Source organism: Chionomys nivalis, chromosome 7 (assembly GCF_950005125.1).
Source record: "Chionomys nivalis chromosome 7, mChiNiv1.1, whole genome shotgun sequence".
Lineage (NCBI taxonomy): Eukaryota > Metazoa > Chordata > Mammalia > Rodentia > Cricetidae > Chionomys > Chionomys nivalis.
Window position 1 is genome coordinate 48,098,286 of NC_080092.1, and position 26,113 is coordinate 48,124,398.

Genomic DNA, 26,113 nt, shown 5'->3' on the forward strand with positions numbered 1-26,113 from the left:
AGGAGTGTTTTTGTCCAGCAGATTCACTCATCTTTACTTGTAAAGCAGGGATTCCTAACTTTGGAGGGGCTTGTGGATCCCTTGAATCCTTCACAAACTGTTGACTGATTATCTATGTGGCATTCATAGACATACATATTCAGAGAATATCTCCAGCTTTTGTCAGATGTTCAAAAGATTTAAGACAGGGGCTGGAGAAATGACTCAGCAGTTAAGAGCACTGGCTGCTCCTCCAGAGATCCTGAGCTGAATTCTCAGCAACCACATGGTGGCTCACAACCATCTATAAGAGGATCTGATGTCCTCTTCTGGTATGCAGGTGCACATGCAGAGCATTCATACGTAAAATTTAAATCAGAAATTTTAAAATTAAAACTATTATCTTAAAGGCAAGAACAACTTGATAGATTCAAGAGAATTAAAACATAAGTAGAATAAATTTGATCTCAGCTACAGTTAGAATTTGAGCATACCTACTGCCTTCCTCCTAGTGGTTATATGCCCTTATTGCAGGCTTAGTTCAGAAATCTAGATAAAGAGACAGATGTGAAGATTCCAGATCCAAGTACCAAAGCAGAAATCATGTGCCTGGGAGTGGGATCAGCACTAAACTAGCTGGTAATTCTCATAGGGAGATAACTTTCTCAACATATTGGTAATGAGACTGTTCCTTCAGATACTTTACATCCCTGTCCCTAGCTGGGGAAGGAGAGAATGGTTTGGGTTTTTTCAATAATGACTTCTGTAAACAATTTGTCTTAGTTTGAATCCTGGTGTTCTCTTACTAACCATGTGACACTGGGAAATGTTGGTCAACCTTTTTTAATATATATATTTCTCATATGAAGTGGGAGATAAATATTTCCAAGACTGCTACAAAGAATAGATAATAGCATACCTATAAAAGTCTCTGAGTAATATTTAGACCAATAGCCCAATATATTACTGGTATTTACAGGTTTGTTTTCTTATTCTTATACACTGTTGATCTTGTCCAAGTTACTGAGCTTCCTTGAGTTTCATTCACTAACCCATTACACAAAGAATCTTGCCCAGTTTCCTTCCCAGGGTTATCATGATGATGAAATAAAAAAGTCAAAGGCGCATTCAGCCCTCCACATCTACAGTTTATACATGTAACTGCAGATCCAACCAGCCACACAATTCAACCCAACAGCAGTCATGCATCAAAGCTATTACCCCAAACTGGACCTTACTGAGTAGGTACACATTTTTTTCTCATCATTATTTCCTAAAGTCCATGGCATAGTAAGTCTCATAATGTTAGTATCGTAGTAGATTTTCTCAGGAATCTGGAGATCATTTAACGTATACATTAAGATGTGTGGTGGCACTATGCCAGCACCAGACCATTCATGTATAAGGGGCTTGAGCATCTGTAGAAGTTGGCACCCTCAGGTGTCTCAGATCCAGTTTCCACATATATAAAAAGACACTTCACCCTATATCCAGGGAACCTATATCTCACAGGAAAGGGTCACCCTAAAATGCAGATACCATTGCTGTCCTTAAAAAGGACTCTGGGATTCCAATAGCTGACCAGTTTCTGTGTCAGAATGCAGTCTTTATTCCTATGCATCTGGCATCCTAGACAATGCCAAACCTTCCTGTCACATGGGTAAACGGGCAGCCATACTTTACCATGGCTGCTGCAAACTCTACTTCACATTAGAGAATCACACCAGTCACTGGAAAAAAATCACAGATGGGCCACCAGTCCTCATCTGTCCCAGACCTGATCTCTCTCATTCCAAGCCTTTACAGGAAGACAGTCCCCAGACTCTTACAAAAGCCTGTCCTGTCTATCAGGACATCCACCACGCACAGCGCTCCACGACCAGCCCAGTCAAAGCAGAAACATCACTAGAACCTCAGAAAAGAATCAATAAAACTTCAAAGTGACCAATTCTCACTTACCTGGAGTCTGCTTAGCAGTGCGCACAGGGGTGTAGTGGTTTTTCGAGGTTGATCGGACCGGTGTGTTCTCTTTGGGAGAGGTATCAATGGCCGAGATGGTTTCTCTTTCACAGTGTGCTATGGGGATTGGTCCCTGTTGTCTTAGTATGTCAGCCAGAGCCCTAAATAAGGAGAGTACACAGTGAGCCTCCACACAACCACAAAGACGCCAGCTTACTACTATAGGCATTCTGTTGAATATCTGAAAACCTGTAGAAGGAGCCAGAGATAAGGCTATGAGCACTCAGAAGATGGTTTCATTTGCCGCTGGTCTACAGGGGTAGAGGAGAGAGGTTGGCATGACCCTAAAATGCTGTGAGCATAGTATCTTTTCCTACAATTTATTCCACATCTGTAAACAATAAGCCCTTTCAAAACGCTAGTTTTCCTGATATCCATATAGGCCACAACAGCATCCTCAGTATCTCAGAATGACCCGGGCTACTGGTCCTCCAATGAAAAGGAGATTACTTTCCGTCAGGGAGCCCAACCTTTCCATCCCCAAATACATGCTATGTAGCATGTATTAGAAACTGGTGACTCCCAGAAGTTCAGCCTACAGCTCCTGCTGCAAAGAAAAGCATGTCTTAGGTGCTAAAACAAAAAGCATAGATCCAAAAAAAAAAAAAAAAAAACAGGATAAGCGTCAGGACACATGGCTGGTGCAGACGTGCAGTTTAGAGCAGGAGGTATGTGCACATGGGTAGACACACAGCAAGACTGCCAGGGCAGACACTCAGTGATCAGAGCTCCGGCTTTATTGACGCACACCAAGCTTCAGCTTCCAAACAGGCATGCAGTGGGGACTCGGCAGACATCAATCATGGCAGAGATGGGGTAGGGTGGGATGCCTACTTCTGTCCTCCAGGGACTCACAAATTAAGACAAGTCCTTCTGCCACCAGGTTTTAAACATGAATCCCTCATTTATATGTGACATGAGATACCCACTGGCCCTGGGGAAAAAGGAGACACTTAGGAATGATGGAAAGGAACAGGAGGAGCATGTGACAAGCCACAGCCGACCACTCCCAGTCAGTATCATTCCAGTTACTGGCAAAGCCCTATGCCTCCAATTTTGCATAAGTAGAGCCCAAACTCTCCCATCTTCTCGGGGTCTCCCTAAGGCGCGTGCCTTCAAAGCCTCTCCCATCTGAGATCTCCCAGGCCTTCCCATGGTTTCTTGTATCCCCATGTCCAGCTCCACTGCTTCATCCTCACAAAAGCGACAGCCACGACACTTGATGGATATGTCTAAGGCGATTTGTTTCTTTCCTCTGCACTTCCTGTGACACAGTGACCCTGCCTTGCAGAGCATCAAGTTGGCAATCTTATCATTTAGCGGCACTTATACAGCAATTTCACATTTTCCAAATGCTTTCCCCTAGCTGGCTTTCCATTCTCTCAGCCTGTCAAGAAAGAGCAGACACTATCCGCCTACCCCGTTCGCTCTGCTGAACTGGCAGCAAGGGCTAAGACAGAAGCCAAGAGCTCTATAAAGAAACCCAGCTAGTTTAGGGTCCAGGCTAGAGAGCCGTCCTCCGGGGCCTGGGAAGAAGGTAGGCATTGCCTAGAAAGAGAGTCGCAGGAGAGGTCCAACTCCCAGGTCTGCCACTGCTGAGCCATGAACCACCAGTAAATCTTAGTCTTTGACACAGAAATATAACAATTTTTCCCCATCAGTGAAATACAGGATTTATACAAAGACAAATTTTTTTTTTGGTTTTTTTTTTTTTTTTGGTTTTTAGACAAATTTTAAGATCCTTCCTGATTCTAAAACTAAATTCTTTCATGTATCTTTTTCAACTGCACACCCATGTTTGATATCTTCATTCCTTCACCCTTTTAATTCTTAAACACGCCTTCCTATCACCTCTCAGTGGTTAAAAAAGACTGAATTACAAATTATGATAGACATATAGGTCAAAGGAATATAATTGAAAATTCAAGCACAAACTCCTACATTTATACTTAAATCTTTTTCAACAAGAAAGACAAGTGTTAGGGCTGGAGAGCAGATTCAGCAGTTAAGGGAGCATGTTGCTCTTCCAGAGAAGCCAGCTTCGGTTTCTAGCACTCAGGTTGGGTGACTCACAACTATTTGTAACTCCAATTCCAAGGGATCCAATGTCCTCTTCTGGCCTCCTTGGGCACACATATGGTGCACATAAATTTGTGCAGGCATACCCTAATTAAAATCACATCTTTTTAAAATAAATAAATAAATAAAACTCCAAATATCATTCGGTAGAAAAAGAACATTTTTCAAAAAAGTTGTCCTAGAGCAACTAGATTTTCATGCAGGAACCTTAATCTCACATTACATACAAATACATACAAATCAATTCAAAGGGATCCTACACCTAAATGTTAATCCAAGCACTATAAACTCTTAAAATACAAATGCAAATCATTGTGGTTTCTTAATTTGGTGATGATTTCTTACACGTGACACTGGAAATACAAGCAACATAGCAACAGGAGAACACGTGGAGATATTCAAAACATCGGTATCTCAGAGGAAACCATCATGGGAGCTGACAGAATCCACGGAATGGGAGAAATACTTGTAAGGCATATCTCAGAAGAGGCTGCAGAGATGGCTCAGCAGTCAAGAGCACTTGTTGCTTTTGGAGAGGACCTGAACTCAGTTCCCAGCACCCACACAGCGGCTCATGATCATACATAAGCTTAGTTTCAGGAGACCCAACTGATGCCCTTCTGACCTCTGCAGACACCAGACACGACAAGATTTATGCACATACATGTGGGGAAACCACTCATACACATAAAATAAATTCTAAAAAAAAATCTACAGAAAGAATCTTGAAAGTTGACAATAAAAAACTCCCTGGTTTTAAAATGGATGCAAGATTCAAACAAGCATTTCTCTAGAGTGATGGCACCACTGATTCTTAGGGAAATGGCCCATAAAAGTCACATTGTGGTGTCTATGCATACCTTTGCAGACAGCCATAACCGAACAGGCAGTTAATGCCAAGTGCCAATGAGGATACAACCGTGACTTCTTCACACTCCGGTGCTGAGGATATAAAAGCTCAGCTCCTTTGCTAAATGGTTTAACAGTTCCCCAAAATGCTAAGAACACAGCAAATGTGTGGCCCAGCCTACTTCTAGGAGAAATGAAAACAGACCTGCACAGAACTTGTGTATGAAGAAGGTTAATGGCATTATGAATAGTAACAGCCAAAGAGCAGGAGCAAGACAAATGGTCATTGGTTCATGGCTGGATAAGCAAACTGTGTTGTGATCACACAACAGACTATTAATTGGTCATAGAAAGGAAAAGAGTACTGACAGACACCATAGCATGGAAGTACCTCAAAACACACCCCTATGTGAAAGGAGACACCCCGAAGCCTCGACTTAAATAAAGAAGCATGCTGCGTACACCTATGGAGAAAGGGGGCTGCCATAGGCATGGGCTTTCCTTTGGAAAATAATACAAAAAATTTAAACAATGGGGCAGCTGCTGAAGACAGAACGGATACAAACCACAATCTTGCACATTTGGAAATTTAAGGATTAATATTCCATTAGGTAAATTACATCTCATAAAAGCTATTACTGAGGAAACGTCTCACTGATTTGCTTCCCATATGCTTAGAGAGACTCCTGTCTAATTTTCCGATGGCCAGGAAGAAGAATGGAGTCAAGTGGTTAAACACATGATGAGCAGGACTGCCTCTACATGAGTGTCTCTCAAGAGTCAAGTGATTGTGTTCCCACCTTTCTGTCCTGGTCATATCTGGAGACATTCTGGTTGTCCTGACAAGCAAGGCGGGAAGTGCTGCTGGTGTCTGCCGTGTGACACCCAGAGATGGGGCTCAATATCTTACAGTGGACAGGATGGCCAGCCCATGATGACAGTTATCAATGTTAACAGTGGTGAGGTTGGGGGCCCCCAAGAGAAATCTGCTTGGAACTGGATGAACTAAGTGGCTAGTTCTATAAACATCCAATCAAGACTGAATGCCAGCAGGTCTGGGGATACAGAGAGGCTAAAGACTCTAAAGCGAGTGTCCTTTCTGTTGGAGTCTCCATAGTCCCTCAAGCACTTGGCCTGGATGTGACACACAGAAAGGAGTAAGGTAACCTGTCCAATGCCACACTTTTGTCTACAGGGGCAATGTAAGTGGGTTTTCCTTAGAGTTTTCTATCTCCCACAACTGTGGAGCCCCTAAAGTCCATTCCCCAAGAAGACCTGCTTAATAATCCCTAAAGAGCAGCGGGCTCAGTGGATCTAAGTGAGTGAGGTCTGACTAGCTGCTTGACAGTGAGTGAGAACTCTGGGCTACAGCTGACCTAGACCATGTGATTATAGGAAACTACTCCAGAGTGATCATCTGTGACCCGATAGGCTAGGCTGATTGGAATCTCAGTCCAGTGGGAAAAATGGTGTTTTAGGTGGGGTTTCTATTGCTGTGAAGAGACACCATGACCACAGCAACTCTTATAAAGAAAACATTTAATTGGGGTGGTTCGCTTACAGTTTCAGAACTTCAATCCATTATCATCATGATGGGGAGCATGGCAGCATGCAGGCGGACATGGTAGCTGAGAGTCCTACATCTTGCAGGCAACAGAAAGTTGAATGAGACACTGGGCGGTATCCTGAGCATAAGAAACCTCAAAACCTGCCCCCACAATGACACACTTCCTCTAACAAGACCATACCCACTTCCTAATAGTGCCACTCCCTATGAGATTATGGGGGCCAATCACATTCAAACTACCACAGGTGAATTGGCTAGAATATGTGTTTCTCAAAGCCCCTTTATAGACCTCCTGACCACACACAATATCCACGAGGGAATGATGGCCAGGCGTAAGCTCCTGGTCCCTATCGGGTCCTTAACATTCTTCAGAATTCAGCCTTTTCCCCAATGGAGGAGATCTGAGCAGTGTGCCCTGTCAGTCCCTCATCCTGTCCATTCCCTCAGCTCAGTGACCTCCCTCTTTGCTCTGGTTCCTCTCTACCTTCCATTCCTCGCTCTCCAGGGTGTTTGATAAATATTGTTCTAATTCTGAAATGTGTGATCCTGGTCTCACCTAATTAATTTGGATATGCCAGAGGAAATGGGTTAAGGCCTGAGCTACTTTCTAACCACAGGAAAGAAATCTGGTCACAGAGAAAGAACTGAGGAGGCTTTGTAAGAGTGGGCAGCAATTTTCAGGGACTTGGGGGGACCAAGCAGATGAGGAGGCAAAAGAAGGGGGAAGAAACAGGTTAGGGCAAAGAAAAAATAGGAGTTAGAGCCAGAAGAACATAAAATAAGGAAGTGGAAGAGGGAGAAGAAGAGGAGGAGAGAGGAAGGAGAGACCCAGACCAGAAGCCAGAGAGGGAGAGAGGAGACAGAGAGAGAATCCAGTAGAAAAGGCAGGAGAAAAAATGAAAACCAGAGAGGGGAAGGGAAATAAAGAGAAAACCATTCAGAGCGGCTTCCTGCTCGCTCCAGCTGGGCCTACTAATTTAGCAAATGCCAGGTGATATCTGGGCATGCAGAAACAAGTAGCAAATGAGTGATTTGGGTCAAGTTTATTTGTTTGCTTAAAATCTCGGGTAATGTTGTCAATGGTCTCAAGGAAATGTAGACAGAAAGCTTTTTCAAAAACACATTCAGAGACAGGAGAGGGAACCAGGGGAGGGTTAGAGAAAAAGAAATTCGGGAGAGACACAGAGAACTGGCCAAGTGAGGGAGCAAGGGCAATACCTGGTGTCCCACTATAGGTAAGGACAACAAATGCACTTAATTTAGGAAGTTGGGGAACACCTTCACCCCCAGTCCTCTTCCCCGTCCGTCATACTGGCTGCAGTATCTAACATATCAAGCCAAGGAACTCTTTTGCCTAAAAACTCTGTTTTCTTGCTGGTTTCCCTGTTCCTTCTTCTGTGATAGTTTCCTGTAGTGCAAGCTTCTTGGGGGAGAGCCGATTAATTGAGAAACAACTCCAATTCAGATCCCTCAGCCGGGAAACGTGGGCCCTCCTCAGTCCTGAGCCTTGCACTTAGTCATCAGGATGATGGAAATGCCATCTTACCTTCAAAGAGCACTTAGTGTCTACGTGTGCTTTCCTGCCTAGCCCCCTGCCTTCGCTTCTAGAACTGTGACCTTTACAGCTGTAGTACCCAAAGTTTTACTGAGGATTTAAGGCTTAGACTTCACTCAGCACTCAAACAAGATGGAACAGAAATCCAAAGTCTGGACTTCGTGACTTGAACCTGAGCATCCTTTGGTACACAGAGACCACCTCTCTTATGTATCCCACTTTCTTTCTTCCTCAATGATTCTGCTCTCCCCAGACAGGCTGGTGCCCTACTTTGCTTTTGTTTTTTTCTTTGTCCTTTTGGTTTTTTTGTTTTTTTTTTTTTCTGCGCTAAACACCATGACCCAAAAACAACTTGAGGAGGAAAGGGTTTCTTTGACTTATATTCTAATCACAGTCTATCACTGAGGAAAGCCGAAGTGGGAACCTGGAGGCAGGAACTGAAACAGAGGCCATGGGAAAATCCTGCTTACAGGCTTGCTCCCCATGACTTGCTCAGCTTGCTTTCTTATGTAACCCAGGACCACCTGCCCAGAGGTGACACCATCCAGAGTGGACTGGGCCTTCCCACATCAGTCATTAGTCAAGAGAATGCTCTCACAGGCTTGCCTATGAGCCAATCAGATGAAGGCACTTTTCTCAACTGAGGTTCCCTCATCTCAGATGACTCTAGGCCTTGTTAAGATGATAAAAACTAACCACTGGGTCTGCTGATATAGCAAGTGCCAGGAGATATATGAGCATGGAGAAGCTATTAGTAAAAGACTGGATCAAGACCAGTTACTCACTAGCTTGAATATCTACTGTACGTACTTATCCATCCATTCATTCCACCCACCCATCTATCCACTGACCCATCCATCCACCCATCCGTGTAGCCATTCACCACACATCCTCTATCCTTCTTTGTCTCACCCATTGACCTATCCATCCACTGCATTCATTCATCCACTCATCTCCCTCCCACCCATCTATCCATCCATCCATCCATCCATCCATCCATCCATCCATCCACTCACACACATCCATCAATCCCATTCTTCCCCATAGATCCACCCTTCCTTCCTTCTAGCCCCTCAATCACAGTTTTTCTCTCGTAGGTTCCTATCATGGTCTCTGAACAAGAGAACTTTAGAGAGTATTCAATCTTTAGCCAAAAATTCTGAGCTGGACCTCTGACCTCAGCTGCCTCTCAGCCACTCAGCTCTATTTGTCACCGTGAGTCATTAAGACCAACAACTTTGAACACCAGTAATCTTTTGGTCAAATAAAAACCTTAAACAGGCGCGACTATACTTCATTAGATCCTGGCTCTGCATGAGGTCAGATTAAGGAACTGAGCCCTTCTCTGTTAAGCTCTGGTTTCTTGGCTTTTGTGAATGACCCAGTTTGAAAGCAAACGTGGCAAAGGAACACAAAGTGAAACTTTAGACTTGCCTACCTTACTTTCCACCCGTCAGGAGATAGATGGTCAAAGCCGGGTCCTGTGGAATAAGTGAGAAGCTGGGACCCTTCAGGTCACCTTGTAAGTCCTGGGTCTATTAATAACATTTTCATGGGAAGCCACATCAACGCTTCAGAAGGAAGAAAATACACTCAGTCCGGTAAGTTGTTCCACACCAAGAACAAGACTAGTTGGATGGTCAGACCCCAGTCACACCCTTTCTCCTTCAGGGATGGAGTGGGAAGAAGGTGACGGTGCTGAGGAGGTATGATAAAAGGCCAAGGTGATGGACTTGTCCACGAATAAACTACTGAAGCTAATGTCCCTAGTCCTGAGGACTAATGAGAACACTCCTGTTTCTGAAGACATTTCCCAAGACATCCCTGACTCATTGTGTATCCTAAATATAATTAATTCTTTTCTCTTGTCACTAAGAACTTAAATGCTTGATAAGAGGGACCATCAGCCTCACTTTGGGTCCTCTTTGCAGAGAAGGCAAAGTAGAATGTACAGCTTAGGAAAGGGGACTGATTCTTGAAGCTGCAAGGCAGATCATAGAAGTTGGTGTTGGTTTTTCCCTGTAAATCTCTGATAGCTGCTTCTTTTACATTTCCCTAGAAGTGATGTATAAATGCTCCAGTCCATCTAGGTAAAGGATTCCAGTTATCTGAGTTGCAAATAACTGAGTTCTTACTGGCACTGAACTTGAGAACAAGCTGGTGTCCTCTTTGACCTCTCCTTTGCCTCGCTCTTCTAGACAGTTGGAGTGTTTTTATCCTCCAAAATCTGCAGTCAGGACAACTGAAATGAACATATTTTTAATAACCTCGGACCAAGGAGAATGGCTTAATTTATGTCTCCCTATTCCCAATTCTCTCACAGTCCACTTGAAAAACACAGCTGCTGGCTTTGTGTGTGCACAAGACCGCTCTCCTCACACAGAGGCGCAGAATGGATGTGGGGATCTCATTTGTTGGTTAACAATGTCTATGCATCTGCATTGAGCTGTTCTGCAGGTCTGAGTTGTCCCCAGCACAATTGGAATTCATCACAGCCAGTAAACATCTCTGCAAGGAAAGGGCAGCCTGCTTATTCCGTTTTTCAAGTAAGAGAGCCAGTTGCTGCTGCCCCATGTGTGCCTGTCCTGAGGTTGCTGATAGAGGGCCGGTCAAGAGTCTACAGTAGCCCTGCTCATTCCTAACAGCATTCTCGCCATGCACTTCCTCCAGACCCCAGGAAACATAATGCAAATTACCCAGGTCTAAGAAATTCAGAAGAATCAAGCCCAGTCTTTCCAGCAATCTTTAGGTGATTTGAGAATGAATCAGATTTGAGTGTGTCAAGTGTTGCCACTGGCTAATTCAAAGCAGTTGCCAAGATGGGTTAGCATAACCAAACGACTAACCACATGACAAGTAAGTTTATAAAAGCACCTTCGTGGAAGGTGCCGATTTATTGTAGAGTTGGTGAGTTTGGGTTGGTTTCGATTTTTTTTTTCCCATTCTGTTTGCTTTGCTTCTGCTTTGGCAGAGACCTCCGTCTCTCGGTGAGCAAACACAGACAGCGGAGCTTGCTGATCAAGTTCTGGGATTCTGAAGTAGGGAACCTAAGTTGGGATGCTGGCCATCTTGGTACACTAGTACTCATTAATCAGCTACTTACATTCCCATGACTCTGTTTTCTCATTTAAAAAGTAAGCCAAAGTAATAAGGCCTGTGTGTGTGTGTGTATATGTGTGTGTGTGCGTGTGTGTGTGTGCAGTCTACCTCTTAGGGTTATTGTGAAGATTAAAGATTAAATTAATTAATATTTGTGAAACACTTATAATAGAGCCTGGTGCCTAGGAAGCACTAAGTAAATATTTGACTAACTAAATCTTAAATGGGCTCAGCCTACAGAAACACAGCCGTAGCACAGGTGGAAGAGGGAAATCACGGGGTCTGACTCGACAAAGTTGACATAACAAAACTTTCAAATCACATAGTCTAGCTGTGGCCATGGTCATCTTGGGAGGAACTACCCGCAGACCCCATTCCCCACCACAGCCTAATGACCAGAAGTCCACCTGCTCACACGCCAGGCGCTCTTGAGCCCTGTACTTGGACTTGGAGAGGTAGGTGCAGAGAGAGTATGTGTTCCTGCACACCAAGCCATGGCAGATCATGTTTTGCCGGTCAGCACTAGGAAGCACCAAAATAGCGGCCCAGAGAGAGACAGAGGATCCACACAGGAGCAAATCCACTGATTACTCCTGGGACTTGGGTGGACAGTCACATCAACCTGACTAAGGAAACAGTCAGTTGGTTTCCTATTCGTCCCTTCTCTTTTTTTCCTTTCTGCTTCTCTCTACCTATCTTCTCCTTTCAGATAAATTTAAAAATTATCATCATCCCCATGCTCAAGTAAATAATGTTAATTCAAGTAAACACTATTCAGTTAATCACTCAGTCATTTTCATTATGTTAAGTACTGTACCAGTTTGACCAAATTAGTGTGACACTTCCTGCACAGCCCTATTGATGGGACCTGCAACCAAGAAAAACTGCTCCCTTGAATTGCTTTTTTCAACCAGCTTTCCTAAAGAACCCTCTGAATCTTTTTTTTTTTTTTTTTTTTTTTTTTTGGTTTTTCAAGACAGGGTTTCTCTGTAGCTTTGGTGCCCGCCCCGGAATTAGCTCTTGTAGACCAGGCTGGCCTCGAACTCTCAGAGATCCGCCTGCCTCTGCCTCCCGAGTGCTGGGATTAAAGGCATGCGCCACCACCGCCCGGCTTCCCTCTGAATCTTTAAGCTCTTTGAGTGACTAGGTTCCATATGTGGTTAGTATCCCCTAGATGGACAGCATCTGCATAGCCAGAGAGACTGGAAGTCACATCCCATGGAAAGACTTCTATGGATATTGATTCAAATACTAGATCCTGAAAAGAGGATGGAGGGGCCTTGACTGTTGTCCTTGAGGAGGTGTTTTGCAGTCTTGTGGATGTGAGGAGTCAGTTTGGGTTCTCCAATGTCAATTAGAAAAGCATCCTAACAATAGACTAGATTGTCTGCAGAATAGATAAATGGATGGAAACCTACACCCCAAGAGGAGAGGAGATGCTACTCAGAGGGAAGGGACTGAAAAAGCATTATAAGTCCTTTCCTATCAAGAGGATCTATAAAAAGAACATGCTAAAACCAAGCATCCTTATGAGGTCATTTGCAGAGGATACGGTCTACAAGATAAGGGATGAATAAGGATAAGTGTATTCTCTTCCATGCCCAGGGATGCCTCTCTTTTAAGTGAAGATGTCACCTGTGTCCTGACTTTCCAGGTGTGTTGGGGTCAGGATGGTCCAGAGAAGCCCATAGCGCTCCAGTATATTCAGCCATATCCCACATCTGGGTTAATAGACCAGAGGGGCCAAGGGACTCACTAAAGATCATGGAGACAGTAAGTGACAGAAGCGGCCTGCTATCTCGACATTCAGAAAATGCTCCAAGGCAGGAAAAGATGGATGACAATCTCCAGAAGCAAGAGGAAAGACCTTTGTTATCTGTCCCTTGAGAGTACATAAGCAGATGAAGGGGAGGACGTCAAAGTTCTTTTTCTAGGGTGCCTGCTTCTGGCCATTCTCACAGGAGGTGCGGTGCTGCCTCCTCCTAACAATGGTATTGGAACAGCAGTTTAGGCGTGAGTTCCTTAGGCTGCTGAGAAAGACCCTAAATGGGAACAAAGTCCTCTGTCCCCCAGAAGTAGGGCAAGCTGTCTGAAGTTGGCCTCTGAACCCCTTTCTTCTCAGGGTCAGCTGGCCATCCTGCAGCTGTGACATTATAACACTACTTCTCAAAGCCCAAAGAGTTGTAGATTCTAATACATAGGGAAATGAAACAAGAAAAGAAAGAAGGATAAGGGAAACTGGATAGTTTCCAGAGGGAATTAACAGACTCATTCTATAGCAGTTGGAGTAGGTTAATCCCAACTGGTGAAACAGGACTTACAGAATGTATTCAGGAAATAACTGCCCGTGTGCATGCACACTTGGGCACAAAACTGAAGATTCAACCAAGGCCTCATGCATGGTAGGCGGGTACTCTATCCCTAGCTGTCTTTTGCCTTTTTGTTTTAAAAGAGGGTCTCACTAAACTGCCCAAACTCACTCTATATAGTTCAGGTGATCTTGAACTTGTGGTCTTGAGGCTTCAGCTTCCAGAATAGCTAGAATCAGGCCTAAAACCACCAGACTCAGCCGTAAAATAACACTTTACTGTTCCTTGAGCCATTGTAGGGTTTTAAATGAACTTTTAAAATACAAAAAAATAAAACAAAGCTGATCTTTGGAAGGTATTTTTTTGGATAGATATGAAAGATTAGCCATTAACATGCCAACTGTCTACCTGGCCTGCTTAGAGACAATCTGTCATCCGTGGTGGCAGTGGGGTGGTATATGGCCCTGCACAATCTTGGCAGTCTTGTCTGAGATACTAATCTGCTCATCGTTGCTTTTTATCAGACAGAGAAAATAATAATAATAAAAAAATTCGTTCAGGTCCAATTTGGGTAAATTTTAAATTAGTGGCATGAGAATTGATGCAATTTAATGAAGTCACAGTTGGATGAATTCAAGAAGAAAGGCTGGAGGGGGAAGAGGTTGGAAAGACAAGACAGCAGTGACCAGGCATCAAGAGCAGGACAGATGGGAAAGCAGTGGTGGTAGAGGAGACATCACAAGTCACAAGATGATACATTTTAATGATGCGACTTTAAAGAGAAGAGAGAAACACAGCAGACTCTCTGCTTAAAGATCTGACATTCCTCTTCGCAAATGCTCCAGGGTGCAGAGAAGAGGCACTCACTGCATGGACATGGGTCCTGAATCTGAAGCTGGCTGTGGGTCATCAAAACACCAACCACCCGTGCTGGTTCCCCAAGCCTGTGGGCTGTCACTCCCAGGAAACTTTGTGCAGATTTCTTTACACGCAGTCATAAGTCAGAGACAGCTAACTAGGGGCATTGCAGAAGTGCAGCACTCCAGAGTTTTCCTCAGGCTCTGAAGCAGCATCGGTGTCTGGACTAGTATCCTGCCAATCATTCCACGGAGGTGGCTTGATGGGAGACTTGCTCATCCTCCAGAAGAGCCGCCTAAATACCAGTGTGAGGTTCCAACTCCTCTCTCCTGCTGAAATCTGACCCTGATTCAAGAACTGGGGGTGGAGGGGAACCACTTCCCAACAACTGCCTGCCTGTTCCCCACCCTTCCACCCTCAGATCCATCTGCTAAACCCCAATAAAAAGCTTAAACCCCAGGCCCTAGGAAAGGAGAGGATGGAAGAAATCTAGAAGGCACTCTCAGATTCCACTTAATCAATAGCCCATCCCAGGGCCCGTGTCCCTCCCCACGGAGCAGCTGGAGTGCAGGAAGAGGGAAAAGAGTGGAAAGCACACTTCCCAGAAGAGGACATTTGGCTAAGAGAACAACCAATATGTCCAGAGGACATGTGTCCTGAGTAATGAGTCTTTAATGCAGAAGCTAATGGGAACAGGACATGAAACCAAATGCCAGAAAAACAAGGAATAATGAGCGTGTTTGAGAAGGCTACAGGAAGCAAAGACTCTTCTACCAACATCAGGGCACAGGGCCAAGGTTCTAGCCACCCAGAGCCTTGCTGGAACGTTAGCTCCCAGGGCCCTAGAGATGGGAACAGTGGCTTTCGGCAAGGAGGATCCTGGGAGAGCAAAGAGCTGGAAGGAGGTAAAGAGGACGGAAAACAGCGCTCTGCGGAGCTGGGTTCCTGGAGGCTGCTTAACCTGCTAACACAGCCAGGGACTCTGCTTAGGTACCCCTACTGTGGTCCTGCAGACCAGGCGCGTGGGTCCCACACTGGCTGGCACCCAGAGATAACAGCTGGAGGCCACACCCAGCGGTGGCTATTAAAATGTCTCAGGATTCCTTCCTCCTCCTGTGCCCTTCTGGGCAGAGGACTTGAGGAGGAAGGGAGCAGAGACTGGGGAAGGAGCGAAGTCTGGAATTAGCACAGCTAGGAGGGCAGAAATGAGGAAGGACAGTCTGAATGGGCATGTGAGAGATGGCTGCAGCTCTCTCTTGCATGTGCAGCCCTGGGTATTATAAATAGGGAAAGGGGGCATGGAGGGACAGTGATAAATGGACCTGTTAGCGAGCTGTGGGTCTCAGTAATTAAAACTGGGGATGCCCTGAGGTCCATCCTCTCCCTAGACCTCATCTTTCCTCCCTTCCTGAGCTCCACTCACCTCTCTCGGAGGCTGTGACTCATGCTCGATTGCCCAGGGCTTCTTTCTAAGCCACACAAGGCATTTGCGTTCTTTCTGATTTTCCCTCAATGGACAATCATTCTGCTTCTTAGAACTCTTTGTAAGCCTTCATCTCAGTCAACAGCATCCACCCTTGAAAGAAAAACCCTCTTGCTGTCCTGGGCACATCTGTACCCCACATGCAGTCTAAGTGGGAGTGTTACCAGCTCTGGATGGAAGGTCATTGACCCTCTTGTCCTTTATGATAACAAGTTGTCCCAGGCACAATCAGGGGGGGCTGCTTCCTTAAGCATTTCGGGTATCCCTGACTCTGTCAGGAAAGTAGAAGACAGTGAGTTACTTTTCTGGAACCTAAGGGAAGATAGAGATGGGGAACATAGTGGTAGCATGGCTTTGGGCAAGGCATTATGCTAGGTTTCTCCATCTGTAAAACAGGCCTCTATACTCTGGGCTGAAGGGTGGTGAGGGAGGTGCGGGGGGGCAGAGGGAATACAGTGAGATTCTGCTTGGAAAATGCAGAACAGGGCTCCTGGTACCAAGTAAGTTCTCAAGGCCAGACACTATTGCTTGAGACATCACCCAGCCGAAACTCAGGGCCTCACAGCTTTCCTAAATTTCACAGGTGATGGAGGAGTGGCAGTTCCTGACAGAACGAACTCCTACCTTTTGATGCCCACTGCCCAAGTTCCTAGTGGAAGGGACTCCCTCAGGTGTGTACAAAAGGGGCCTCTATGTGTGTTGGAGGGGGCTATGGAGTGATACAATAGCTCAGTCCCTCTCCCCTTCCCCTAACTCTTGACTGAGATTGGGGGAAGCACCCATCTGCAGCAGCATAGCCGTGACTATCCCCAGCTGCCCAGAGTATAACTGGGTGGTTCCCTACCCCTTTGCTCTTTACTCGGCCAGCCCACTCTTGCCCCAACCAATCCCATCCCATAAATATGAACTGGAGGTATGGAAGCAAGGCAAGTATGGTAAATGGGTGTTGGGAATCTTCCAGAAATGCTATGGTAGCCTCATGTCCGTGGGCCTGCAGGTATCCATGGCAGTCTGACCCAAGTGGTAACCTCATCTGAATACGGAATTGCAGAGGCGGTGGCCCTGTGATAGAGGGCGGAGGGCAGTGAACAGGGCTCTGATCCCAGGCTTCCTCTCTGCATGCATCCCAAAGAAACTGGGTCCCTTTACCCTCAGCATCAAAGCAGGAAGCTAAATTGAGCGATCCGTCTACTATTTTATGCAGAAATGTGGGACATTCTTTTTTCCACTCTTTTTGGGCAGTTATCTGAAATGTTTGATGCATATTCAACTCCTTCCTTTTGTCTTCTTTCCCAACTATCCCACAGCTTGCCCAGCACACTGCTGTCACATGAAACCGGTCTTGCCTAAGAGGTACTTATCTTCCCACGTGAAGAGCAGCTCTGTCCACATGGTCACAGAGGGTGAGGGGATCTCCCCTCTTCTGGTCCATCCTGCCTTTCGAGATGGTAGCGATACTCCTCCCAGCAGCTTTCCCTAGGGAAGGCACTGTGGCTTCCCACCACCTTATCCATTTATCAGCCTTACCCCCGACTTATTACTGCTTAAACGAGCCATATCTCCCTGGGAAGGTGAAAGATGCTATGGTTTCAGAAAGCCAAAGTGACTGGCTCTAGAGTCTCAAAGTGTTTCCAAGAGTGGCGCTATGGAGCCATTTGCAGAAGAAGAACCAGCGTGTGGCCTCTCAAGGAGACTGCGTGGGAAGCTAATTCGGTACATACAGGCACCTGGGTTCTTTAAGAGGATCAGACACAGCAAAGGCAGAGCTGCTAGGTGTCATTTCATACAGGTTCATCTCAGAGAACAACGGGGCCCATCATTTCAAACTTCCACCCCAGTGGCGGCTGGTTTCTTGACCCAGAGCTGAGAAAGGGAACAAAAGTCACCAGGAATTATGCTTTTGTGTCTCCAAGAGGGATCTTACATACACTGGAGGGGTCCCAGAGGGTGATTCTGGACACACACGCTCACACATGCAGGACCTCACTGGTGTGATACATCGCAGCAAGCCCCGCCCCCATACCTTCAGGTGAGAAGAGAAGCATCCAGAGTCACGTTTTAAATTTCATAACTACCCACAGTCATTCGGTGGTGCCTTACCCTGGGCCACCCTCCTTCCTTCCGCATATGCTGTATTTTCCTTTTTCAACAGTCTGCATTACTCACATCTTACTGGAGGATTTTGCTTAGATCAGGTTATTGCGCTTTAGAAAAGAATGCAGAGAAACTGGGGAAAAAAAAAAAAAGGACCAGGGACTATCATGAGAAATCATGTTGGCGGATGGAAACCCGGAGGTCAGCAAGTCTCAAGACACAGGGAAGGGACCACAGAGGCTGTCACTCACATCTCCAAGAGTCGAAAAGTTATTTGCTGATGATTAAAAATCAAGCATAAAGCAGAGCAGACTGCTTCCAATGAAGAAAACAAGACTGAGGCTGGGCCTAGAGCATGAACGCCAAGGCTTTCAGAGAAACCTTCCTTGACTAGCAGCTGAGACGCGTGGCAGGCATTGTGACCTCTGTGCTGTTGATTTCAAGTGCCTCACTTAGAAAATCATGGAGTCAAACTGACTGTGGGAATAAGGTCATGATGCTGAAATGGGTGGCAAAATAGTAGAATATGTTAGTCTGCCTTTTTATAAGACTTTGTTCTACTTGTAGAAAAAGTAATAGAATTGACAATCTGCCCTGATTTCTTTTAAAAAAAAAGAAGCCTATTAGAGGCTTGAGGCCAAGGGCCTCAGATCCTGTTAGGGTTTGCTGGTGAACTCCCTATGCCGGGCCTTCTTCCCCACTATAATGTCTACCAACAAAAGGAGTACAAACATGAGGTCACAAATGTGACTCAGGGAAAAATAATGAGTTTGAGTTTCTCAAAGTAAAGTGAAGAGGGCCAAAATCATCACAGAAGGGGTGTTCCCAATGAAGACAGCCCAAGTCCTCCTCTATCTCATTAGGGGCCCTTCTACGCCCACCTGAGACATCCTATACAGCTACAAAGTCAAATCGTAACTTTGTAATTTCACCAAAGAGATGTTGCCAAGGAACGTGACAAACACTGGAAGGCAAAATATACTGAGTCTGCAACAGTTTCAAGTATAAACTCTTTAGAATTTTGGGCGAACAGCATCGGTTACACCAAAGAAGGAAGCTGCTGGCCACTGTCACAGCCAGGAGCAGACAGCTAACTCAACGTGCAGGAGCTAGGGGCTCTCCTGGCTATGGGATGGAAGTAGAAAATTAAGACCTAAATAATATCCTGTCAGGCCCTGGAGAAATCAGTCAGCAGAACTCGACAGAGGAAATTCTTTTGGGTCTCGGCTGCCTTTTTATTCCAGATCTTGTAGGCATAGCTGTCTGGGATAATTGACCTCTTTCAGTCAGCCCACTTTTCAGATATCTTAACCATCACTTTCTGTAAACTGATCTAAACCAACACGCCAGTCAGTAAAATCCCTCATTCAAATCGGTTGAAAACAATGAATTATACTTTGTCTTCTACAAGTGCCTTAACAGACTAGATCTATGGGTAAATTCTCAGTTTCTTAACAACAGATTCTGTGAAATGAATGTGTTCTGAGACAGGACAGGGTGGGACAGATGTGCAAGTCTTTTGAGCTTGGGGGCAGTGAAGGAAAGAAACAGGAAGATAGCGAACAGCGTGATCCCAGAGGGTTGTCAAGGTCTCAAGGTGGTTGACCTTGTTTGCCTGGTTGTTTTGCTAAAGCAAGAAGGAACCCAGTTAGCCTGTGTGTCGAGGGAGTGTGACTTGGAGTTTGAACTGTTTTCTGCCTTCTCTGGGTGAGCTGGGCTCACACGCAATGTATCCATGTTCATTCAAGAGCCACAACAGAATCACGCCTGAGGGAGTCTCTGCAGTGTTGCTTTGTTCCATCAGAGGTAACCACCAATTTTTTGTCCAATCACTTTCTTACTTTTGTTGTCTTCTTTCTGCCTTCCTGGGAGTCTGCCCCTAACCCTCCTTCATAATGCTTCTGTAACTTCCCAGCTTTCCCAATGTACATTTCTTTTTAAACTCAAAGAGAAAGGAAAACATGAAAAAGGTAAAGCACTTCAGTTCAGTCCAGGGCAAGATTTGTTTTTTTTTTTTTTTTTTTTTTTTGTTTTTGTTTTGTTTTGTTTTGTTTTGTTTTTCCCCTTTCCTTCCAAACTTCTATTTGGAGAAAAAAAAAAGAAAAAAAAAAGCTGACTTGGTTGAGATTATAATGGAAAGCTCACAGTACTGCAGGAAAAAAATTATTGAATGTTTGATAGTTTGTCTCCCGTTCTTCACTCACTCAACTCTGGGGTTTTCCTGCTACAGCAGGGTTGGCCTGGAAGGGAAGCGGAGCTCTCCTGGTTTGTAATTAACTTCTAGAAGGAGAAAAGACAAAGAAAACTTTTCCCTGGCCTATGCTAGAAATAAGAGTTGGAAGACGGACTCTGCAGATGAGCAACCTCCTAATACCCTTCCCTTCTCCCCAGGATGCATACTCCGGCTCGGCTCCCCCAAGCATCCTCCCCTGCCCATCATCTTCCCTGCCCACTTTTCTTCATATGCCCAGTCCCGTACAGGCACATCCGACTTCACCAACTGTGTCTACAGCATCTTAATAGCTTCCTGACCCATCTGTTAATTAGCCATTTAAAAAAGGAGCCACGCAGTTCCTCCTTAGAGCGATTCTCATCTCCGAGACATTAATGAATCAACTCATGGTGAGGAGGAGGAGTAGGTTTGGATGTAAGATAGCTGAGGGCAGAATAGAATGTCAAAAGGGGCCAGCCTCCTGGGCTGGGGGCTGGGCAGAGTCCATTCTTCTGGAGGATATGGGTCATCCTTCTCTGGGCAAACAGCCCCAGGTAAGGACTACAGAGACACTCAGGAAACATGGCAATCAGAGGATGCCTGCAGGTCTAACCTTAACCTGAGAAGTTCTAAAGCCGGGCCAAGAAGAGGATGTAGCCTCTAATAGAAATGGGGTTCCAACCAGGAAAGTTGGGACACCCCCACTCAGAGCTTATATCGCTTTCTCCTCCGCAGAGCCCATCTTGCTAGGTTTGGGTATTTGTATCATTGACACCGGGTTGTCTGTTAGAATTACCAGAGAGCTGGCTGTTTCCCCTCCAGACACCGACTTCTCACTCTCAATTCTGCTAGCAAGGGCTAATCACTTCCAGAAAAAGCAAAATCTGCTCTTCCCTGCAAGGGAGGGAGAGATGCAAGAAAGTCCAGTCATAAGGAATATGCATGTGTGTGGCAGACAGAGGGCTGCCCAGCCTGCGAACACCAAGGCAGAGCATATGGCCAATCCCTTCTTCCAAGTCTTCTTAAACTCCCACAGTATCCCTTTGCAATGAGGCTTTTCTCAGACTCAGGAACGCTTGCCCCAGGAAGGAAAGGACTCAGGTCTGCCTGTCTTCAGGAAGGTTCACACACTGCAACAGCTCTGGTCTCCCGTTCAGTATGGACACATCTTGGCTGCACTATTTCAGAAAGCGCGTCCTAGCTCCCGACTTGACCTCTGTTTCTCCCACTTTCCCTAGGAAGAACTCATTGCTGCGTGACTGTATATCTTCTCCATCACCGCCCTCTTTCCCTACCTTGCCTCTCTAACAACACAGACTACACAGTCGCCCCACCCAGGGGTGGCAAGCCATGACATCTGAGGTACAAGCAGAGAAAGAGGAGCTCCCCTCCTCCCACATCCACCCAGAGGTGCATGAGAGTGACGTGGGCACTCACACAGACACACTTGAGAAGAAAAGGTCTAGATGCTATGCTATCTTGCCAGTTGCTCAGAACCAAAAGGCTTTCCCTGACCTGCTCAAGGTTACTCCTGAGTATCCTTGTCACTCATCACTGTGAGTGTCACTCACCTCTGATCTCCAGCCCTACCCCCACCTGCTGCACATACAATGAATGACAGGCATTGTCCCCTATCAACCCAGCACCAGTACGATGGCTTCTAAAGCACGGATCAGGAGAGGCTGCAGTTGTTAGAGTGGTGCTGTGAACTGAATGAAATCAGGAGGTGAATCTGAGGGAGAGACATGCCACACTTCCACAATGGCCTTGGGCCTGAAATTCAGTTCACTCTCTCCTTCTCCCACCCCAGAAGCGGCCCCAAGAGTGCCCCCATGGTTACCCCAATGTGGGACAGAGGGAGTCTGTGGGGGCAGAAGAGACTAATATCAAAAAGTATGACTCCTAAGAGCCACATGGCAGTATTGGTTTTCATGGGGGCTTAATCTCAGACTCTGAAGCCACATAAACTTATCAAACACAGGTGATATTTAGCAAATTGCACAAGGCACTGGGGGCAGGGCATGGAGAAACCCCAAGAAAGGTTACTCAAAAGAGGTAAGAGTCAGGATGGTTTTAATGGGACACGAGGGAAGAAGAGATGAGCCCAAGTGCTGGGCCAGAGGTGACAGATGAGGAATAACAGCACATCTGCTTCAGAAAGACCCCTGCCTCTAAGCAACTCCTTCTTGGCTTTCCAAGCTGTGCCAAAACAGAATTCGCTGCCAGACCAAAAAACTCCTAGAGAGTGGGGATGCCTTGCTCTTGTTTTGTTCGCGGCGCCCATCCTTTGCATAGCAAGGCGTGGAGACCCCAAACCATTGCTCAAAATCCTGGTTCAAGACCAAAGGGATGTAGAGTAAACCAATGCTGACAGCAGCTAAAGGATGAATGGCTAGCTCGGGCAGTGAGGGGTTAAAAAGGGATGCTCACTTCCTTTACAGTCAACCCAAGCCTAGTACTTGAGTGTGGAATGTCTGCATTTAGTGGATTTGAGTCAATAAAACCTGACAAGGAATATCATGTTTGCACACCCACATTATCGAGAGGGAGGGGCAGAATCAGATCCTTCAGCATGCCTAGAAATTTCTACCTGCCTTTCTCTTTTCAGCAAGGTAGGGATGATTAATGTTCAGAGCAGCGAAGGAAGGTTTTCAAGTCAAGAGGATAATAAGCAAGGTGCATGGGCCAAGGCAGGCTTGGTGGGTCAGCTCACAAGCAGCAGACTGGGGACTGGGCCTTGGAACTAGGGCAGTGCCCACTCTGTGTGCCAGAAATGGAAGTGTTTCCTGGGGCAGAGCTTTCATTGAAGCCACATCCAGCCATTCATCTTCGTGGGGACACTGGAAGCATAGCTGTACTTCTCATCCTCTGCCTGTGTAATTCCTACAGGAGAGACTGGGTTCCTGTTGTGGCTTTGACTTTCCAGTGATCTCCTTGGGAGCCAGAGGCAGGGGTGAGAAGCAATCAGAGTGGAACTATGGGCTGTCATGTTTTAAGCTCCTGTTATAAATTTTAGAAGGGGACAGTCCCCAGTGTCTTTTCCATGTGTGCAGTAAAAGATGCCCAACCGGGCTGAACACCATCCAAAGTGTTAACTCTGAGGGGCATGCCTTGGAGGAACAAGTCCTCCAGTCTCTGCAGGAAAGCTAAGCACCCCACTGGAAGACATAACATCTGTGCTGGTCAACAGGACATGGGGTACCTTCTTCCCAGCAGAGGCAGACACCCTTTTCATGACTATTCCACTCTTTACCCCTGGACATCCCAGCTTGCACTAACCCACCTGCTATTCTTTTCAGTGAAGTGCTCATACAGTTCAGTTCTTTATATTAAGCTGACACTACCATTTAAAACAAGCAAAAACCTAAGCGTGGTAGAAGCCATAGTAAAGTTGCCACACGCCATGAAAGAGAGCCTGGAGATTGGAAAATTAGTGGGATTCTTATCCTTGAACATCTTGAACTCCACTGATTCGTACTTTGTGTTGCGAATCCCTCTAACACTAAAGCATGCCTAACTGCTTCCTACGGAATGCGGGAGGGCCACCAGATTGATTGCTCTTAAAAGGAAGCGGCTGTGGAAGTGACTTAGAAGGATAGAAGAGGTGTGCTGAAGAAGACTGGACGGGGTGGGGGTATGTTAAGAGGGGGCGAGGCCTGGGGACCAGAGGCAGGCACCTAGAAGCGCCTCTCACCTGTGGATGTTCATCTCTCGCGGGGGGCGGTGGGCCTTGTCATAGGAGACCTTGGCGAAGACGCCCGCTACAATGACGAAGGCGATCACCCCGCAGGTGATGTAGACGGTGAAGTTGGTCTTGTCCTTCTCCGGGTCGTACTTGTTCTCGGGCCCCGGCGACACCACCTTGGTGCTGGGCGTCTGCACCCATACCGGGCTTTGGTAGTTGGTACACTGGCGCTGGTCCAGCTTCTCGTGGCGCTTCTTGCAGCAGAAGCGATAGTAGCAGGTGCCGCAGCAGTACAGGTAGCCGCTCTCGCTGTTGTTACACTCGAACTCCTTGTCGTACTGGCCGCTCACGTCGTAGTAGCCCCAGCACGTCTCGTAAGTGACGGTCGCGCTGGCCGCCGCCACCGCTGCCGCGGACTGTCCCCGCCGGCTGCCCGCCTCCGGGACGCCAGACGCCCGGGCGGTGCTGTTCAGCTCGCGGCCACCGCGGGCTAGGGCGCCTCCGGAACGTCGACCCCCGACGGCTCCCGCGCCTAGGGTCCGGTTAGCAGCGCGGCCGCGGGCAGCGTCTGCGCCGGGCGGCAGGTGCAGGGACGAGAGCGACAGCAGCAGCGACAGCAGCAGAGGCGGTAGCAGGAGGCGGCGCAGCGCCATGGCGGGGCCGGGCGGGAGGGCGCGGGCGGACTTGGGCTGCAGGCCGCTGCCCCAGAGGCTGGCCGGACTCCGAGGGCGACCGCGCGGGCTGAGCGAGCGTGGCGAGCCGGTCAGCGGCGGGGCGATGGCGCCATCGAGGCGCGGGCGGCGGCAGGAGCGCACGGAGCGGCGGCGGGGCGCAGGCTGCGCGGGGCTCTCAGGCTGCGCGCCGGCTCCGTGCTCCCCCTGCGGGTTCCGCGCGCCTGGCGGGCAGCCCCATCCCCCGCCCGCGGCAGCGGCGGCCCCGCACGGCTCTGCTCAGGCCGGCCCCGAAGCGCTGCTCCCAGAGGTGGCGGCAGCGTCGTGGTCCCGTCCGGGCAGCTCCTGCGGGACGAGACGGAGCAGCGGTCACGGGGTGCGGGGAGCGGCAGGCGGCCGGGCGGGGAAGGAGTGCGCAGCCCTCGAGGAGTGCGTCCTGGCTGGGACGGTGGCCCGAGGACGCACGGAGAGCCCCTGCGGGAGTCACCGGGCCGACCGGTCCGGGTGCGGTGTAGCCTGCTGAAGCTGGAGTCCGGCGGCAGTCGGGGACCGCGGCGGCTGCACCTCAGTCGCTCACCGTGCCCGGCTGCGTCTGCAGCGGCGGCAAGGCGGGAGCGCAGCGGCCGGAGAGAGCGAGCGAGCGGAGCCGAGAGCCGCCTGCACTAGTGCTGGAGCGTGTGCGATAGGCGAGAGGGAGACACACGCACTCACACAGCTGCACACGCGGGAGCGCCGCGCGGGGAGGGCGGGGAGGGAGCCCAGCCGCTCGCCGCCGCCCACGTTTCCACGCCTGGGCGCCCGAGTGGGGGACGGCAGGACTCCTCTTTGCCTCTTCCCCACCTCACTCGAAGCTCCGCGTCACCAAATCCCGGACACCAGTTAAGCAACACTGCGTACTAAGCTGGCAAAGAGGGAGCTCACCCTGCTCCCCACTTCTCATGCCCGGGAGCAAGACGAGAGTGAGCTCTCTGGAGCCGGCCGGCGGCAGAGTCAGACGTCCTCTTACATAGCCCTTCCTGCCCTCTTGGTCACATACCACCCCCTCACCCCCCACACTCCCCACACTCCCCCACCCTGCGCTTACCTTAGCCTGGTCTTTGCGCTTCCAGAAAGCAAATTGGGGTTTCTGCAAGCCTCTGCCTCTCCCTAGTGGTGATGCTTGCAGCCAAGATAAGAGGTCAAACCCATTGCTACAGGTTCCTACACTGAGGCCAGGGGTCAAGTGGCTCTTGGGCCATTAAGTGCCCTGAAACTAGACTCTTTTCTTCTTCATCTCTCATACAGGAATCAGATTTCTGGGAGACACCTAGAATTCCCTCTTACTCCAACTTTTTTTCCAGCGTTGAGACTGAGTTTAAAAGTTAAAAAAAAATTATATATATAAAAAATACCTGGGCTTTAAAGATTCCTTTGGGAAACTCCTGTATCCCCTGTTTTTGCTGCAAGGGGAGAAGGGGAGACGGGTGGGAATCCGAGGGAGACATTTCCCTCTGGACCAGAGTGAGGTAGGCATTCCCTATGAGCAGGTTGGCTGAAAGAAGACCTGAGTCTGACTTTCCTAGCTCTGCCGCCACCCCAAGAGGGAGTCAGAGTCCTAGTTTGGCGGTGTCCTTGGCAGAGGAGGGGGAACTGAGAAGAGGAGCAGCAGCAGCAG

General features: G+C 47.6%; 1 protein-coding gene across 4 annotated transcripts in view; it reads right to left on the reverse strand.

Moving 5' to 3' along the window:
• Shisa6 (shisa family member 6) overlaps positions 1-25,308 on the reverse strand; it is a 299,472-nt gene extending 274,164 nt beyond the window's left edge. For 3 of the 4 annotated variants that reach the window (XM_057774768.1, XM_057774767.1, XM_057774765.1), the window contains exons 1-2: positions 23,798-25,308; positions 1,939-2,099 (exon numbers count right to left, since the gene is read on the reverse strand). In XM_057774768.1, coding sequence (XP_057630751.1) covers positions 1,939-2,099; positions 23,798-24,441 — 805 coding nt within the window. In that variant the 5' untranslated portion in view covers positions 24,442-25,308. The remainder of the gene's footprint in view (positions 1-1,938; positions 2,100-23,797) is intronic. The other variant, XM_057774766.1, reaches the window with a different exon arrangement.
• Between the last annotated feature and the right edge of the window lie 805 nt (positions 25,309-26,113).